Genomic DNA, 16,339 nt, shown 5'->3' on the forward strand with positions numbered 1-16,339 from the left:
ATGTTTAAAGTATGTTTGTTTTTAGAAGTGGGCTCATCTTCATCTCCTAATGAATCACTAGTTTAAAAATATTGGTCAGCAATCTCTCAAGTGTTCTTGGTATTTTTCTCCATATGAGGCTTAATTTATTACTCTTGAATTTGCATTTTATTCCTGGGGCCTTTTCCTGCTTTTATAAATGTTGACGTTTATTCCAACAGCAACAAGTGATCCATTTCTGGATTCTGTCCCACCTAAAACTTCTAGAACTCTTGAACAGCCAAGGGCAACACTCGGTAATGTTTTTAACAGAAAAATCATACTTTGTTTTCCATCAAAAGAAAATCCATGTGAATGCCTTTCTTCCAAATGACCATTTCATTCCATCACATCTAATCATTTCTTTCTTTCCTATTTCTGAATATATATTTATATTTTTTTTCCTGAATGCAGGCATCTTATGTTCCATTTTGGGCTCACCACTCTCTCTCTCTTTTTGTTTTTAACTGTAATAGTTGATATTTTCTCCATCCTTAAAGGAATGACAAGCTTTGAAAGCTGCATGGACATCTCCATCATCCATACCATCCCATCTCCTGTGTGTGTGGCCTGTGTCATCTCCCTTCCATGCATTGAGTCTGCCTGGAGTGAGCTACTGAATAATTATCACTCCGATCTTTTTCCCACTTTAAATCATCATTTCACCCACCAGCTTTCAAGACTACATGCATTTTTCATCCTTAATCATGTATTTGCAGCATGTGCTTTGCAACACCATCTACAAGCATGTTAAAACTCTTAAAATACCTCATTTTAACTGGAATTACTTGGTGGGATGGGATGTTTGTGTTTTCAGCTCCCAGTGAAACACCATTTGTTCCGCAAAAACTGGAAATCTTTACCAGTCCTGAAATGCAACCTACAACACCTGGTAATAATGACATTTGTAAAGTTGTGTGCTTTGTATGAACAGATAAAGCGACAAAGAAGAATCAGTCCTGTTGGCTTTTGGGGAATATTTTCAGTAGTAAACATTTCTGTTCATTCTCTGCCATGAAATTCTTCAAAGAACTAGCTTAATGATCACATTTAGCCTTGTGATAATCCTCAAAGAATTTCCATAGTCTTGATGTCATTATATTTTGAAGAATTATTTCCTTTCTATACGACTTTCCAATTTGCCAACCAGAAAAGAGTAGCAGAATTATAGATGATAATTATGTTAAAATATATTCCCTTCTATTTAGCACGTTTAGATATCAGTTGGTCAGAGTATTTTTCTGAAAGTAGTCTAAGTATAAAGAACACCACATGGGCTCTGCGATCTGGATGTGATGAAGAAAGATGGTAAAAGAGAGGGAACACAACCTGCATTTTATAATAGAAAGTTTCTGGAATAATAAAGTTCATTAACTCCTGGTAAGGTTAGCAATGTGCCAAGAATTAAAGATCTGAACTTTCCATTCTTTAAAGCCCAAGTGTTTTGTTTGTGCTTCTGCCCCGCTGTTTGGTAAATCGTCTTTTGAGTTCTTAACTGCCTTGTGTTCTTAAATCCCTCAAGAGGCTCGCTTTCCAGTACATTTAACTGAACAACATGCCTTCAATTTTCATATAGAAATTTCATCCCTTTTGGCCCAATCAACACGTATTTATCACGCACCTACTATATATAAAGCATGATGCCCCACGTTGTGGGGATACAAAGAAACAAACAGCAGCTTTGGTACTCAAGAAGTTTACAAGTTTACTGTTACAACCTGATCGACCCCTGAGAAATGCCATTTATCAAAGCTGTATTTAATCTTCTTTCAGCTCCCCTGCAAACTACGTCCATCCCTTCTACACCTAAACGCCGCCTCAGGCCCAAAACACCAAGAACCAAACCTGGTAAATAACTGTCTCTGGATCCTTTCAGGATATTTTTTTCCTAATAACCTTCATCTCCTTATCATAAAAAGAAGTGGTGTGGTTCTTTAGGGTAAAGTTTCCTTACAAAATTTGAAATTAACCGAAGATGAATAATTAATGCAAAATGACAAGAATTAAACATTTTCAATAAGACTTGATCGAAAATTATGTAAGTGATGTTCTTACATGCACATTTTGGTATAAACATAGAAACCAGTCCTACTGTCACGGCGCACAGAGCAAGCTGAGCAGTGTGATTCATTTTCTTGGTATGCATCTATGTTTAAGTGTTTATGAAGCAGACACTTCTTGTTTTGGGTGCCTGCTGTGTTTCCAGTTTTGCACAAGGGCAATGGCTGAGATGGACAGGAGATGACTCCGGCTTTCCGACTGCTTATAATCTTAAACAGATAATACATCATGAACAATGAGAGAGCAGCATAAGATGGTATAATCTGCTTGTGAGACTAAAATACTTGTGTAGAAGCTCAGAAACGACAGTGAGTTGAGAATGCAAGTCTCATAATTTGTGCAGAGTTTAGACCGCGGAAAAGGAGAGCGGAATGACATGAATTGCAATACAGCTCTGGTGGTGGAGGTAGCTTATCCACCTGGAGGTGATGCTCTCCATTGTCAATAACATACTCAGAATCACTCTCAACGAACAAGTTTTGCTTATTTCATTGTAGCATAAATTCAATTTTTATAGCCTATACTATTATAACTGAGTTTAAAAGTTCTTTCCCAAAACTTTCACTCACTGCACACTTTGTAAACACTGACAACTAAATATGGCAGAATTTTAAAAGGGTCATTCAGTTGCTCTTTGAAGGATATCTTTTGTTGTCTCTAGGAAATCTTAATATTTTTTTTCCTTTCCATCACCAGAAAGAACCACAAGTCCTGGAACAATTGCATCTAAAGTTTCTAAAAGTTTTGAACCTACACGGACAACGCTGGGTAATGATATGTCCTTAGTAGATGTGTTACTTCATTTCACCATGGAAATCAGAGCCCCAGGTTTTCTGTAATGTCTCAACCAGTGTTCAATTGGATCATTTCAACAATACTGAAAATCCCATAGAATACATCAACTCCATGGCTTTCCTGGTTTTGAATAGCTGGCCCTGTAGCCAGCAGATCTGAACTCAGCATTCAGACATCATCCTGTACCTAGGAAAGCTGCTAAACCACTGCTGCTTTCTCATCCTCTACCCAACTGTTGAATATGAAGTTGAGCCTTATATACTGTTTTCCATTTTTTTGAGTAAGGCCCCCAAGTTCACCTTCAGACTTCATTTGGAAAAAATGACTTTCTATTATGGTGTTAGTAGAATTTTTTATGCTGCCAATCATGGCATTATACCTGTCAGTGAATATTATTTTTAAAAAATGTCTTTTTTCTGGTGCTTAAAGACTTAGACGTGGCCGAGGAATGTGAAATAAGGGGGCAAAATGATGACAATGATTTTTTTTTAAATCATGCGTTCAGATCACTTACTTTGTGTAGTTATTGTGACTACTTAGCGGCAATGCTGTTTCTCTTGAAATGTTTTTTTCAAACCGTATGAAAATTTATCACTGTATTTCCATTAAATGCTGCTCTGTGAAATATTCTTTTAATGGAATATTTCCAAAATCTTCCAAGATGATGGTTCATTCCGCTTACAGTATAGGTTTTCCTTTCGTGGTTTTAGACACTGAAATGCCTAAATATTGATTTGTTGATTATTTTGTTTCTTTATTTTTCCAGCTCCCAGTAAAACACAATTTATTTCTTTGAAACCTAAAATCCCTGTCAGCCCAGAAGTGACTCACACCAGACCCGGTAATTACCCTGAATTCTTTACTGATACTCCAAAAGCAGGTTGAGAAATTGTCTTATGCCACTCTTTGCAGCAAGAACTTCTGATTTCTATTTTGGTATTTGATACATTTTTCCATGAAAAGTGCAAAAATGTGATGAAATGATCTCATTATAACCAGGCCCTCTGATGTTATCACAGCATCACTCTGAGCTGTGTCAGATGATTATGTTCATGACCATCACAGAGAAAATATAGAAATATAGCGATGTGAGTGACTGAGGACTCCCTTGTCCAGGACTACGAAATAGTTTCCAATACCAAAGTTGACTGGAATTCTGATCACACTGAACAATAGCCTTTTAGCTGGAAAGGGAAGAAGTGTTTCCAGCCCCTAGGAACGCTCTTTTTGGGGGACTTCTCAGTCCTCAGGGTGCAAGACTGGAATGGGTTGTATTTTCCTAACGCTTCATGCCTTCTTTTTAAATTGGGGCTGATTTCTGAACACTGACTTCTGTTTACTTCTCAGGAGACATTAATTCTGTTTTGCTGATGAAAAAAAGGCTCTTTTGCAGGGAGGGGTTGATCTGTACATATAATTGAGAACAGAAAACTTCCTGCATAAGGATTGCGGGACATACAGAAGAACCAAACCTTCATTTCTTCTATTTCTTCAGAATCTATACTTAAACGCCGTCTTAAACGCTGACTGACAAGATTATGTATGGGGAATTTTGTCACTACTCATCATTTTTATCTAAATTTTAAACCCTTAGTTCAGGGAAGAATATATTTCTCACTATCATGGTCAATGGGTTTTTCATTAAAGCATGTTTACAAAGTAGGATTGTTAAAGCAAGAGATTTTCTGCTTTGGGGCATGATCTGAAATGAAATGAGTAAGAAAGAAAAATGTAACTGCTCAGAGAGAGCATTCTCGTGCCTCCCTTTAAGAGGGCCGTGAGATTTCCACTTGCAGGTGTCAGACTGAAGGAAACTGAAAATTAGGCAAAGGGAGTGTGGTTGATGCTGGGACCAGGGGCGAGGTCTCCAAGTCAGAGAAATGGAATGAGCAGGCTTACTCAGAGAGGCTGTTTGGAGAAAGAAGCATAACTAATAAAACTCAAGAGCCCTCACAGTTTAAATCAAAGAACTCTTTGATTTTAAGTCAAAGAACTCTTTGATTTTAAATCAAAGAACTCATGAACAGTTAGCTATATGAGAGGAGGATTTAGTGTACATTTATTGAAATCATGCTGAGAGGACTTTGGAGTAAGGCTGTAACTATTATATTTATGCTGTATTTTGAATAGAGAGCTATTACCAAGCAGGTCGAGAAATAGTACTGTATGCTTAGGTCACCAAATATAAACAAATGTTTCTCCAATCTAATTATTTCTGTTACTGCAAGATAAAATTTGAAAACATCAAAAAAAAGTCTCCAAATGTTGATTACAATTTACACATGATAAGTTACATTATTGATTTCAGCGGTTTTTAAAAAAAGTTTTCTGAGAGGAAATTCATTAGTAGAAATAAGGGTGGGAGGGTGTGTTCTTATCATTCTAAGCTGTTTAAGCAAAGAGACTTCTTAATGTGACATTTCCTTTTAAAATGTGGAAAATTACTTGGAAACTAATGAGTTTTTATTCCTTTGATTTCCACCTTCTAATCACCTAAGACTGTCCACACCTTTTCCCCCAACAGCAAGTATAACCACTCTAGAATCTGCTCGTAAATTTTTGCCAACTCAAGTTGACCGTGAGTGGTGTAAGGCGGCGCAGTAATGACCGGACCTCTGCAATCCATTGCTTGGCTTTTAGCTTTGTAAAACATTCATTTTTATTTTAGGGCAGACCACCATTATAGTTCTGCTGAAGATTTCTCTTTCCAGCCAAGGTTCAGGAGAGCAAATAAACCACCAAAAGCCTGTTGATTGGAGTGACTCATTGCCTTTCCCAGCCCTCTCCTCACACTCTCCCATTTTCCCATTCCACTTTCCATGCAGCCTGCTTTTCCTTTGGTTTTCCTTTGGTTTTCCTTTGTGGTTAAACTAACAAGTAAAAACCCACATTGGTTTTGGCTTGTTTTGTAAGCAGAATCCAGTGCTTTCTTGAAAATCCGAGCCATCTCCCACATCCCAAGTTGCCTGCCTCAACCCAGAAGAATTGTTTCCTTCATAATTTATCTTTAAGATTGTGATGGCATTCGACTCTTCAAGCTTTCAATGGAAAAAAAGGAGAGATTTCACAGGTGTTGGTTTCACGCAGCTCCATGACATACTGGATGGAACTGTCAGTTATCCTCAGTGCTGACCACAGATCCATGAGCGGGCTGTGGCTGTCTTTCTTTTGTGCATGCCACTCAGCTTTTTTATGGCACAATTTTATACCTTTATCCATAACACCTAAGACTGTCCAATAGAGGAAGTCTTGTCAGAAGATGTATTTGCTTTTAATAAACACTGACTTTAATATTTTTTTTGTTTAAAGATTTTATTTTTTTCTTTTTCTCCCCAAAGCCCCCCGGTACATAGTTGTGTATTCTTCGTTGTGGGTTCCTCTAGTTGTGGCATGTGGGACGCTGCCTCAGCGTGGTCTGACGAGCAGTGCCATGTCCGCGCCCAGGATTTGAACCGACGAAACACTGGGCCGCCTGCAGCGGAGCGCGCGAACTTAACCACTCGGCCACGGGGCCAGCCCCTGACTTTAATATTTTTATATGCAGGTGAATTAGAAGCATAATGGATGGGACTCCATACCTATTTGGTCTCGGTCTCAGTCAGAAACTCAAAAAATGTAGATTTTTCTTTATAAAATTCAACATACAGCATTCTTTAATCTTTGTAAAGGCTAAGAGATGCTATGAGTAGCAAATCTTACTTATTTTTTCACTCTTTTAGAAGGCAACTTTGTAGAAATTAGAACATGAGTTACAACCTTGAAGTTTTAAAAGAATTTTTGTTGTTTTCTATTTTCAGATGTGGATGCTTTTTGACATTTGTTATATTTAATGTACTGATATTTACTCTTTTCCCTTTCTCCTATAGAATCTGAAACATCCGGTCTCCTCTCCCTGTCGGTCTCTCTCTTTCACACAAACACACACACACTGTTTACCTTGTTATGTGTACTTCGATCTGATACATCTCTATGGCTTTGCCATTCATCTCTTATGATCTATGTCTGGGCAAGTTCTTGAGAAATCAGAATTCCTTTGTGGCCACAAATGTGCTAAGGAATGATGCCACCTTTCGGGAACACCTTATGCTATTATGCATTGCTTTCAGAATAATGGAAAATTCTCTATCTGCATTATTTGTTGTTATATTTTTCTTTTTTTAGTTGCTAAAGAGCCATTACTTGCTCCTTAAAACTTTCCACCTTCCCTAGTTCAGAAATATTAGAGATAACTCCCAGTAAATGTAATGTAAGAAATGTGTAAGCGGCAAAATTATTTAAGTTCTGCTAAGCTGGTCAGTGGGTCCCATATTAATTAATTTCTTTCTGTAAGACAAAAAAGTCATAGAATCTTTACTTTTTCTTCTGTTTCAAAAATTGGGTTCCAGGCTGGCCTGGTGGCATATTGGTTATGTCCGTGTGCTCCACTTTGGCAGCCCGGGCTTTGCGGGTTCAGATCCCAGGTGTGGACCTACACACTGCTCATCAAGCCGTGCTGTGGCAGCATCCCACATACAAAATAGAGGAAGATAGGCACAGATGTTAGCTCAGGGTCACTCTTCCTCACAAAAACAGAAAGTTGAGCTCCATTTTTATTTTCTTCTTGAAAGAAAAGAATTCTTTTTGTTCTGTAGCATCAGAAGCTCCTGGATGCTCTTCTTTTAAAAGCCCAAGGAGATATGGTAACCAAACCATATTCAGCATGCCCTATAATTTACGTACTGCCAATTTGAATGACATTGGAGGGTTTGTTATCTGTCAGACTATTTAAATAATATTGTTACTGAATTTATTGTTTCATGAATCTGAGACTGTTTTTTGACTTCTGTTAAATTTATTAAACAAAATGGACTAAATTTGATGTGTAAACCAACTTGTTCACCAGCAGTAGATGCTAGTAAATATGGGGAACCCCAGACAATGCTGTGGCCCTTTTTAGACCATAAGTTCAATTCCTATTCTTCATGAAAGAATATTGGATCCAGCCAGCTGAAAATCATCCAGAGCTAGCAGAGCTCAGACGTGGTCACAGGTCTGATGGAGTTGTTTCCCCCGCCTGCTTCCGTGGTTGACCCTGACTGTTTGGCATGAAAACAAAATGGCAAGTTACAGGACACTCCAGACAACCTAAGGGGGGCTCCCTTGACCTCCCTCTGAAGTGGTGTCTCCTCAGGCCCTGGGAGTAGTCTTCAGAATACTAGGAATGGGGGAAATAGCTAAAGATCAGCAACAAAAATTAGAATTCTCAATTCTTACTTTCATTGTGTGTGTGGAGAGGATTTGGGGTAACTGAGCTTTACTGTCTTAAGCCAATAGAACCTGATTGTTCACGCGAGAGGACACTTTTTGTGGTGAAGGACATTTCATCTCTGTCCCAGAATTGCCTTTGATAAAACTTGCTTTTCCTGCAGCCCCAAAACCTCAGACTCTACCACCATCACAGTCAGCACTAGGTGGAGAACTTTTCTCTAGTGAGTGAAAAAGAATTATCTTCCTTTCTCACTCTCTATGTTCAACTTTGTCCTCAGCTTTGGCTTTTTAAAAAGTTATTTCTTAACTGTCCTTCAGACCTTTCTTTCAGTCATTTTTGCCGGAAGATACACTCTCTGCTTGTGCCTGACTGGGCTCTGAGACAGCCCTGAAGGCCACGCTGATTTCGATTTGACACGTTCTTTATTGTCCCTCTTATATTTGAGGAATGTGCCCTGAGCTTGTTTTCACCCAGTTCTTTCCAGTGGAGGACCACAGCTCTCGAGGACATGTCTGTGCTTTCATGTTTGGCGGTATTTCTCTGACTTTCGAAACTCTAACGTTTGCAGATTTTCTTGAAAAGCATTATGGTCTTTCCAGATCTAAATATCCTGATGTGTCACTAGGAAATTCATTAAAAGAGAGAGATAGAAAATCTAACCTCAGTCTTTATAGCTCCTTTTTCTTCAGGAGAGCAAAAAATGTGTTCCACTGGTGCCATCTTAACCAATGACCCATATTTTCCTTCATACCGTGGACTGTTAGTTACTTTACTGCGTTCACATCTTCCAAATGAGAATCATGCCTTTTGGTTTCCATTTCTCTTTCCAAATTTAACTGACTGGCTAAATTTTTGTTCATTTTGTCTAAACACACAGGAATCTATTTAAATTAAAAAGGAATTTCTTATGTGGACAAAATTTCATTGCTTATATTTGCTCATTTTAGTAATGAAAAATTAAGCCTCTTTCATATTTAAATAGATTTTATCAGTTTTCCTCTGATTTGCATTCCTTCTTGATGATTTTTCATGCAGTCTTAGGACCTGGAACACTGGCAACAAAACCTTCAACGACAACATTAGGTAATGCAGTTACTGTGTGACTGACCTGTGCTTCCTCTTTTCCTGACGGCTGGTATCTTTATTAACATTTATGTGTGTGTTCCTTTTCTGCTTCCAGAGAAAATTTTTAAATCCTGTAGTTTTATGACTTATATCTTATTTTTTAAAAGTTGCCTTCCCTGAGATAATTTCTGAGTTCAAAGCCTTTTTACACGTGTTGTTGATTTGTGAATTTTCTAATGCTAAGTGAAAAAACTTTTCCTATCAAATCTTAGGTCAAATAAATTTTAATTTTTACCACGAGTGGCTTCTTAAAAGTAACTTTTCTCATATTGCTTTCGAACACACGCCTTTAATTTTATGAGCCTGTCTTCTCTAAGCTGTACAAAGTTCCGAGTCTTCCATCTCAAAGTGGAAGAATAGAGAGAGCTCTTGAACAGTGATTGCTTATCAATCTTTGACAAGAAACAATACTATTGAAGACCTCATTTAACTGGGTGAATTATGATAGAAAGTTGCAAAGCAGAAGGATACGCATCCACAAGAAGTCAAAGGCTTGAGTGGGCATCTAAGATGCACATGGGAGTGATGTCAGTTTGTAGCGCTACAGCGCCTGTGTTAACTAGCTAATTTTCTTCCTTCAGCTCCACCAAAGACCAAACGGCCAGGTCGTCGCCCCCGCCCTAAAACCACACCTAGTCCGGATGTGCCCAAGTCCAAGCCTGGTAAATGTGATGTTCAGGGTTCCAATTAACATAGAAAGTGGCATATGGCAGCTTCTGATACAGTGGCTACCTACTACCTAAAGATCTCAGCTTTGGGACCAGTGTAGCTGATTTTTGTACTTAGTTTCTATATTCCTGTTATGTGAAGATTTGTTTATATCTGTATTTGTAGTTGTTAGGTACGCACAGCGGTAAGCTGGCTCACTAAGTGGATTATTCAAGTTGGGCACCCTGAAAATCTTACCTGGGCCGCATGTTCATGGCAGAGGAGGCGTGGGAGGCAATAGGGGAAAGAGGGAGAAATGGGCGAGTAAGAGGGAAAGCACATTCAGAAAAAGTGCACACTGTAAGCAAAGACTGAGGAGTGACATTTCCTTCCTCAAGACGCCGCTTCTTGCTATAATTCGTGTTTTTGGTTTTTTGCCTCTGTAGCTCTGGAGCCGGCTACGGTGCCCCCGGAGTTCTTGGTGCCCACAATCGGTAATTCTGCTCTCCCCCAATTGCTTTCCCCCGTCGTCACCTTTGCTTTCGCTGCTCCCCACCCGGGCATGCCTGTGGTCCTCCCACACCATCCCAATTCCATTCCATGCCTCCCCTCACCTTTCCCCTCTCCGTCGGAAGAGGCTGGAGATAGGAGACTGCTGAGAATCCTTCGTGCTTGCCAGTTAGGGAAGGTCTGTGGTCCTGGTTCTCCACAAACCCTCTGTCCTTCCATCACATGTCCTGTGTTGAGAAAACCGTCTACTCTTTCTCAGGCGGGGCCCTCTGTACTCATCCTGGACTTGATGAATGGCAAAATTTCATTCCACCGTCATGATAATCATTTCATTGCTTTGCTCATTCAACTTTAAGACTTTCTCCCTTTTAAAATGCTGCATGAAATGATGGCTTCTTCAGCTTTTCCGTTTCTTTGAAGAATGTTTTTGAGTATGTTTTGATAACTAAATGCACAAATACTGTGTTTGGTCTAGGGTCCAATGTAAAAATAGTAGGATCTTTGTTGTAACTGGAGAACATTAAATGTCCCAAGCTGGTTTTGTTATTTTTAGTATTAATACTGTTTGATTATAATTACTTCAGTAAAATTTCTCAGCATTCACAATAAATCTGTCACTGCTTTACTTTAGAAAATTCCAGAAATCAGTAGCCATGTAATATTGTGTATAATTTTAAGAGTTTATGGATTATTTTCCAGGTCTCCTACTAAGCAAGTTTGAAATTTCTACCTTACTGTTTTTATACCGGAAAAACTTATCAATTAAGAAATTGAACTATTATAATGTCTTTTTTGAAATTATTCATATAGAAAAAAGATTTATTTTGGTTCTTGTTATTTTTGCTCAAAAAAGTCTTTCGAGCATTTCTTGAAGATTTTTTCCTGTCAGAAAAGTTGGTGGAAATGGGCACACTCCCCACCCTGCCCACACCCCAGGAATTAATTTTATTGTAAATTCACTGAATTTTTATAGTATCTTTGCTCAAGCATATGTGTCTATAATTATGACAGTCACAGCCATGACCATTATGCTAATTTTTAATACCTTTTTATTTAGTGTCAAAACCTCCCAAAAGACCTAAAACCACATATAGACCAGATGCACCTCAAATCCAGCCTGGTAATCACCACTTTCCTTGACCTTTAACTAGGAGATGAGTGTGTAAGTAACGTTAATCTGTAGCATTCACAGCTCTGGGATGACACTAATTATAGCAGCTCTTTTTCTTCAGATTCAAAACCACCAAAGCAATTATTTCCTAAACACCAAACCGCAGCAAAACCAGATATGCCACCAACTAAATCCGGTAAACAGAATTTTTAGTGCTTTAGTTTAAGAAGTTTTCTCTTTGGAAATGTTGCTGAAAATGTTTACGATTCGTCATATATTAAGCATAGAAACCGAAACGCTACAATTTTGTTCATTATCTTCTTAAAGTGGCCTCACTGTTTTAAGTGCTAAATGATCAAATCAGTGTGTGGGAAATTAGTAAATTTTACGTCTGATTGTCTGACAGATTCCATTCTCTTAAAGCATGTTTAGGCTTTGTTTTCTGAATTCTGATTTGTAATAAATAGAAGCCTGATTTTTCTGTACCTGGAACATTTTTTTAAGTGATTTTAGCAGCCTCCACCAGGCAGCACTGGGGAGGCTGCCATTGGGTTCTTCCTTGATTAGAAACAACTGAAAAAGACTTGATAATCAGGGATTAACTTCTTCTACAACACCGTATTGCCATTTGAAACAGTAATTTTTAACTAAGAGATTTCCTACAAAATAAAATATTTATATATTAGTTCTTAAAATTCAACTGTTTTGCAATTGAAATGTTCTTCTAAGATTCCAATTAGTATCAAATTCTAATTTACTAAAAGAGCATCTCTCATAATAAATGAGCCTATCAAGAAGGCAATTTATAACAACTTGGAATAAACCACGTTCTGCATCCTCTGAATTAAGCATCAATGAACACCTAAAAGGTTAGACTTGCTCGCTTTTATTACTTCTATCTGTTTATTTTTCATGATGCAGTCTTTGAGCCTGTGACATCTGAGACTGAAACTCCTTCCATCACCATAGGTAATGATGTCTTCTTCCTTCTTGGTCGATATTTCTGTGATCTTGCCCCTCTCATCTCTGTCATTCTCTGTATTGTCTTGTGTAAACACTTGTCGTTCCTCATCTTTTTCATTCATTCCCAACAATCGTTTACTATTTTCAACAGGGTCCTTTTTAACATCGAGTCAGGCATTCTTACCCCTGCAGCTCAGCTTATCCCCCTGGATGCTATTCTTTCTTTGGTCACCCTCAGAGGCATTCAGATTGCTTCAGCAGCTGATGCTGTCAAGAGTCACAGGCACACTATCCATCCACGCTTAAACCAGGAAACTTTTGAGATCTCTGTTTTTATGTGTGTATAATTTATGGATGTGGGAGAGGAGCAATGAAAAAGCTGAGATGATACGTAATTCTCTCTTTCCCACAAAAGTCTTTTCTTCCTTGATTCCATACTGTTCAAATACATGTGGACCTTTCTGTTGACAAATTCATCTTGTGATGCTGAATTCCAAACAAAAGAGGGGCAGCCCTTTTTTTGTTTGAAGGCAGTCAGCTTTGAATATTGTTTTCATCCTGTCGTCCTCATTTGCTCCATCTCTTCTGTATACCATATTTTCCATTAGTTCAGAAGGTGTTCTCAGGTGTGGCTTAAACCAGCTTTGTGCTGTGATGTCTTGAACAGTTAGGGAAAGGCAATTTCCATAAAAATGCTTACAGGGTTTTTGGTGATTATATGTTTTAATATTATATTTAATCTTTTGGATTTAATGAAAAATAAATCTAGACACTAATTTAAAACCAAGGAGTTGTAATTCTTAATCTCATACCTATGCATAATTTAATCATTTCAGAATATATTATAGAATTATAGGAATCTTGTTCATCTAGACAAAAAGTCAAATTATCGCTTTTCTGACTTTTTTCATAATCATCTCTGTTCCTCACTTAAATAATTATCTCCTAATTATCTATTTGAAATAAATGAATAAGTAAGGAGAAAGAGTATTAAATTTGTTATGGAGAAAAGGCACAAGTTTATCTTTTGCATAACTGTCACAGGTCTCCATTAAATAGACTTACAAAGAACATTTTTAAAATTTCCCTCTCTGCCACCATTCCTGCAAATAAATATTAATAATGGTAGTGAAAGCCTTTCAAATACTAAGAGAAGCTTTCATAATAATTTTTCAGAGTAATTTAAAATACATGTCAGATAACTAAGAGATTTTTTTGGAGCCAAGTTTCCAATAGAGTTGGAGTCAGATAATTAAACACAGAAAAAAACTTTTCATTGGGCTCACAGTGATGCAGAGTGCGCAGAGTGTGGCTATTTGGTGAGACAAACGGGTATCAGAGGACAGCCAGTTATTAGTAAAAATACAAATTCTATTTTTCCAGAGTTCAGAGATGCTTTTTAAACATTACAGGGCTGAGAAGCTTCATTTTCAAGATAATTTTCTTTCTTTTCCTATGTTTCTTAAATCTCCATTGTTTATTGTGTTGTTTTTGGTCAGTTGCTGCCACAGACATTGACCTTGTGACTGTAAGAACTGAGGCTCCCAGGACAACATTGGGTAATGACCTTTCATGTCTTTGAGCAAATGCGTTTCTACTCATAGACTGTCTAGTCTATTCCATTACTATCTCGGTCAAGGGGCTCTCTCTTTCAGAAGATTTTCTCTTCATCTTCTCTTGTCACTCAACTATATTCTCCATTTTGAATGTATTGAAGTTGTTTAAAACAAGTTGGTTAGAATATAAGCTTGTGTGCAGCTGGCACCGAGCGTCTATCTCCCATATCATCCAGCATGATTAATGCTCCACAGGGCCTGTGATTCTGCTGTGTTCTGTGGTAAACCCGAATTTCAAATCCGCTTAGGAGTGTCTGCCCCATAAACCTCAATTATGGTTCTGTGGTCATCAACAGAAGGTTGCTTTAAGATATGCAGGCCATTTTTATTGTCTACTAATGACTTTAAGAAATGCAATGTATTATTCTAATAATGTTTAATGGGCTGTATGCCTAAACCAGGTAATTTCTAAATACTATCTCCCAAAAGCGGGAGATCCTGGATTCCTCGCTAATGTGATTGTGACGTGCTGTGCTCTGACTTCCCCTGGGTCAGGATCCTCTTTAAAAATCTGACTCCAGCAATGGTAATAAAGCTTTCAGATTATCCAAATAATGTTATATATTCCTTCTCAAAAGAATTGTCAGCAGATCCCCCAAAAAAACATTTTTTTTGCAAATAGATGACAAAAATATTCCAAACCAAAGAGACAAATTTCTCATGACTCAAGAAAATCTAGCAAAAGTTTGGAAAATCTAGAGCCAGGTATAATCCTTTCATTAGTTTCTGCAGTCATAAGTCGGCATTAACCAGTTTCCTTTCTTCAGCTCCAAAAACCCCACAACGGACAAGAACACGTCGTCCACGTCCCAAACCTAAAACCACGCCGAGGCCAGAGGCACCTCAGACTAAACCGGGTAAATATGTGGTTCCTGGTCCCTGTGGGACCCTGCCGGATGTGCTACCAGGCGGCAGTTTAACTTTGCACCTAATAACCCCTGTGACCCTGAGGGGTGAAGGCCCATGTCCCAAGTCCTCAGAGCAGTGCCCATGACTTCCTCACATGGCTCGGTACCTTCCTGGTACCTGTGTATCTTTTTTGCCTCTCTGGCCATTCAGTTACATTTTTCTCTTTGATTCTGGCTCAGCAAAAATGCATCTAACTAGCCTATTTGGTTCAATTAGTCACACATTTTATTCAGTACCACATTAGCATCCATGAGGCATAGTTTAGAAATAACAAATACTTAGCTTCATTGAGGAAGGAAGCTGCTCTTGTGTGAAACTGTTCATAAACAGATGGAAAGGGATACGGGCAAAAGCAGCCCATTGATTGAGTTTTACCAACTGTTAGGCACATTCTTAAGCTAATTCTCGGAGAACTATAAGATACACGGGCTGACGGGTGTCACGTGGACCTTGTTTGTAGGTGTATGGCAGGGATGGGCAGGAAGGTGGCATATGTGCGGGTGACAGCAGAAAGAGAGGAATAAGAAGTGCCACCTGATTGTGAGGAAGGAGAAAAGCACTGTTCATTCAGCCCGTGCTCGGAAATTGTGCTCAGTGATGCTACTTAGAGAGGGTCTATGAGGAGGACCTTGAACGCCTGACTTCAGTGGCTGGATTTGAACCAACTGGCTGCGGCCACTCTCCTGTCCTCCCAGGGGCAGGCCTTTTCTGTCCTAATAACAGAGCGAGGCTCTGACAAGTTTCACAGCCTGAATGACTGTCTCTGTCTTGCTCTTTTATGTGCCTTTGTTTGGACAGAGGCCGTCTTTTTTTCAAAGTGGACTCAAGAAAAAAGAGCATTGTCTATATTGATTATTCATTACAATATCTGCTTAAATGGACCGACTGTTGCATCAATCACGATCTAGGGCTTTGCTTTCTAGTATATGGTTATAAATTACACTTTCACATTGTTTTTCTCACAATTGTTACAACTAAAATATTATGACAGATGCCTAAAGATTTTCCTAGGCAGGGTTTTCTCTTGTATTATCAGATAATATAAAAACAAGCAAAACTTGTAGCTAACCACACAGAGATACTAAGAATATAACCATTCCATAGGAACAAATATCTTTGTACTCCCACCTCAGAACTTTAAAAATTTGGCTTTTTGGCTATAGAACCAATGCTACACTGGTAAAGTTCGTTTTCAAAAGAGTTTAATGACTTTTCTCGTGTGTTTAACGTTTCTTTTTCTAATTGCTTGTGATCATCTCTTGCCACAGACGTTGAGCCTGTGACGCCTGGGACATCATTAGGTATGATCCTTATGTCCTTCAGCAAGTGCTGTCT

General features: G+C 38.4%; 1 protein-coding gene and 1 long non-coding RNA gene across 52 annotated transcripts in view; one reads left to right on the forward strand and one right to left on the reverse strand.

The window, feature by feature from the left end:
• ABI3BP (ABI family member 3 binding protein) overlaps positions 1-16,339 on the forward strand; it is a 238,310-nt gene that overhangs the window by 132,019 nt on the left and 89,952 nt on the right. For 23 of the 50 annotated variants that reach the window (XM_070582026.1, XM_070582034.1, XM_070582037.1 and 20 more), the window contains 11 exons: positions 201-275; positions 836-910; positions 1,792-1,866; positions 2,776-2,847; positions 3,641-3,715; positions 9,829-9,909; positions 10,342-10,389; positions 12,438-12,485; positions 13,979-14,038; positions 14,863-14,952; positions 16,273-16,305. In XM_070582026.1, coding sequence (XP_070438127.1) covers positions 201-275; positions 836-910; positions 1,792-1,866; positions 2,776-2,847; positions 3,641-3,715; positions 9,829-9,909; positions 10,342-10,389; positions 12,438-12,485; positions 13,979-14,038; positions 14,863-14,952; positions 16,273-16,305 — 732 coding nt within the window. Of the gene's footprint in view, positions 1-200; positions 276-835; positions 911-1,791; positions 1,867-2,775; positions 2,848-3,640; positions 3,716-9,157; positions 9,206-9,828; positions 9,910-10,341; positions 10,390-11,637; positions 11,713-12,437; positions 12,486-13,978; positions 14,039-14,862; positions 14,953-16,272; positions 16,306-16,339 lie in introns of all 50 variants that reach the window. The other 27 variants (XM_070582020.1, XM_070582035.1, XM_070582031.1 and 24 more) reach the window with 4 other exon arrangements.
• The window catches only part of LOC139076925 (uncharacterized), a 140,542-nt gene that overhangs the window by 50,889 nt on the left and 73,314 nt on the right, over positions 1-16,339 (reverse strand). The window lies entirely within an intron of this gene.

This window comes from Equus przewalskii, chromosome 18 (assembly GCF_037783145.1).
Source record: "Equus przewalskii isolate Varuska chromosome 18, EquPr2, whole genome shotgun sequence".
In the NCBI taxonomy this organism is placed as follows: Eukaryota; Metazoa; Chordata; class Mammalia; order Perissodactyla; family Equidae; genus Equus; species Equus przewalskii.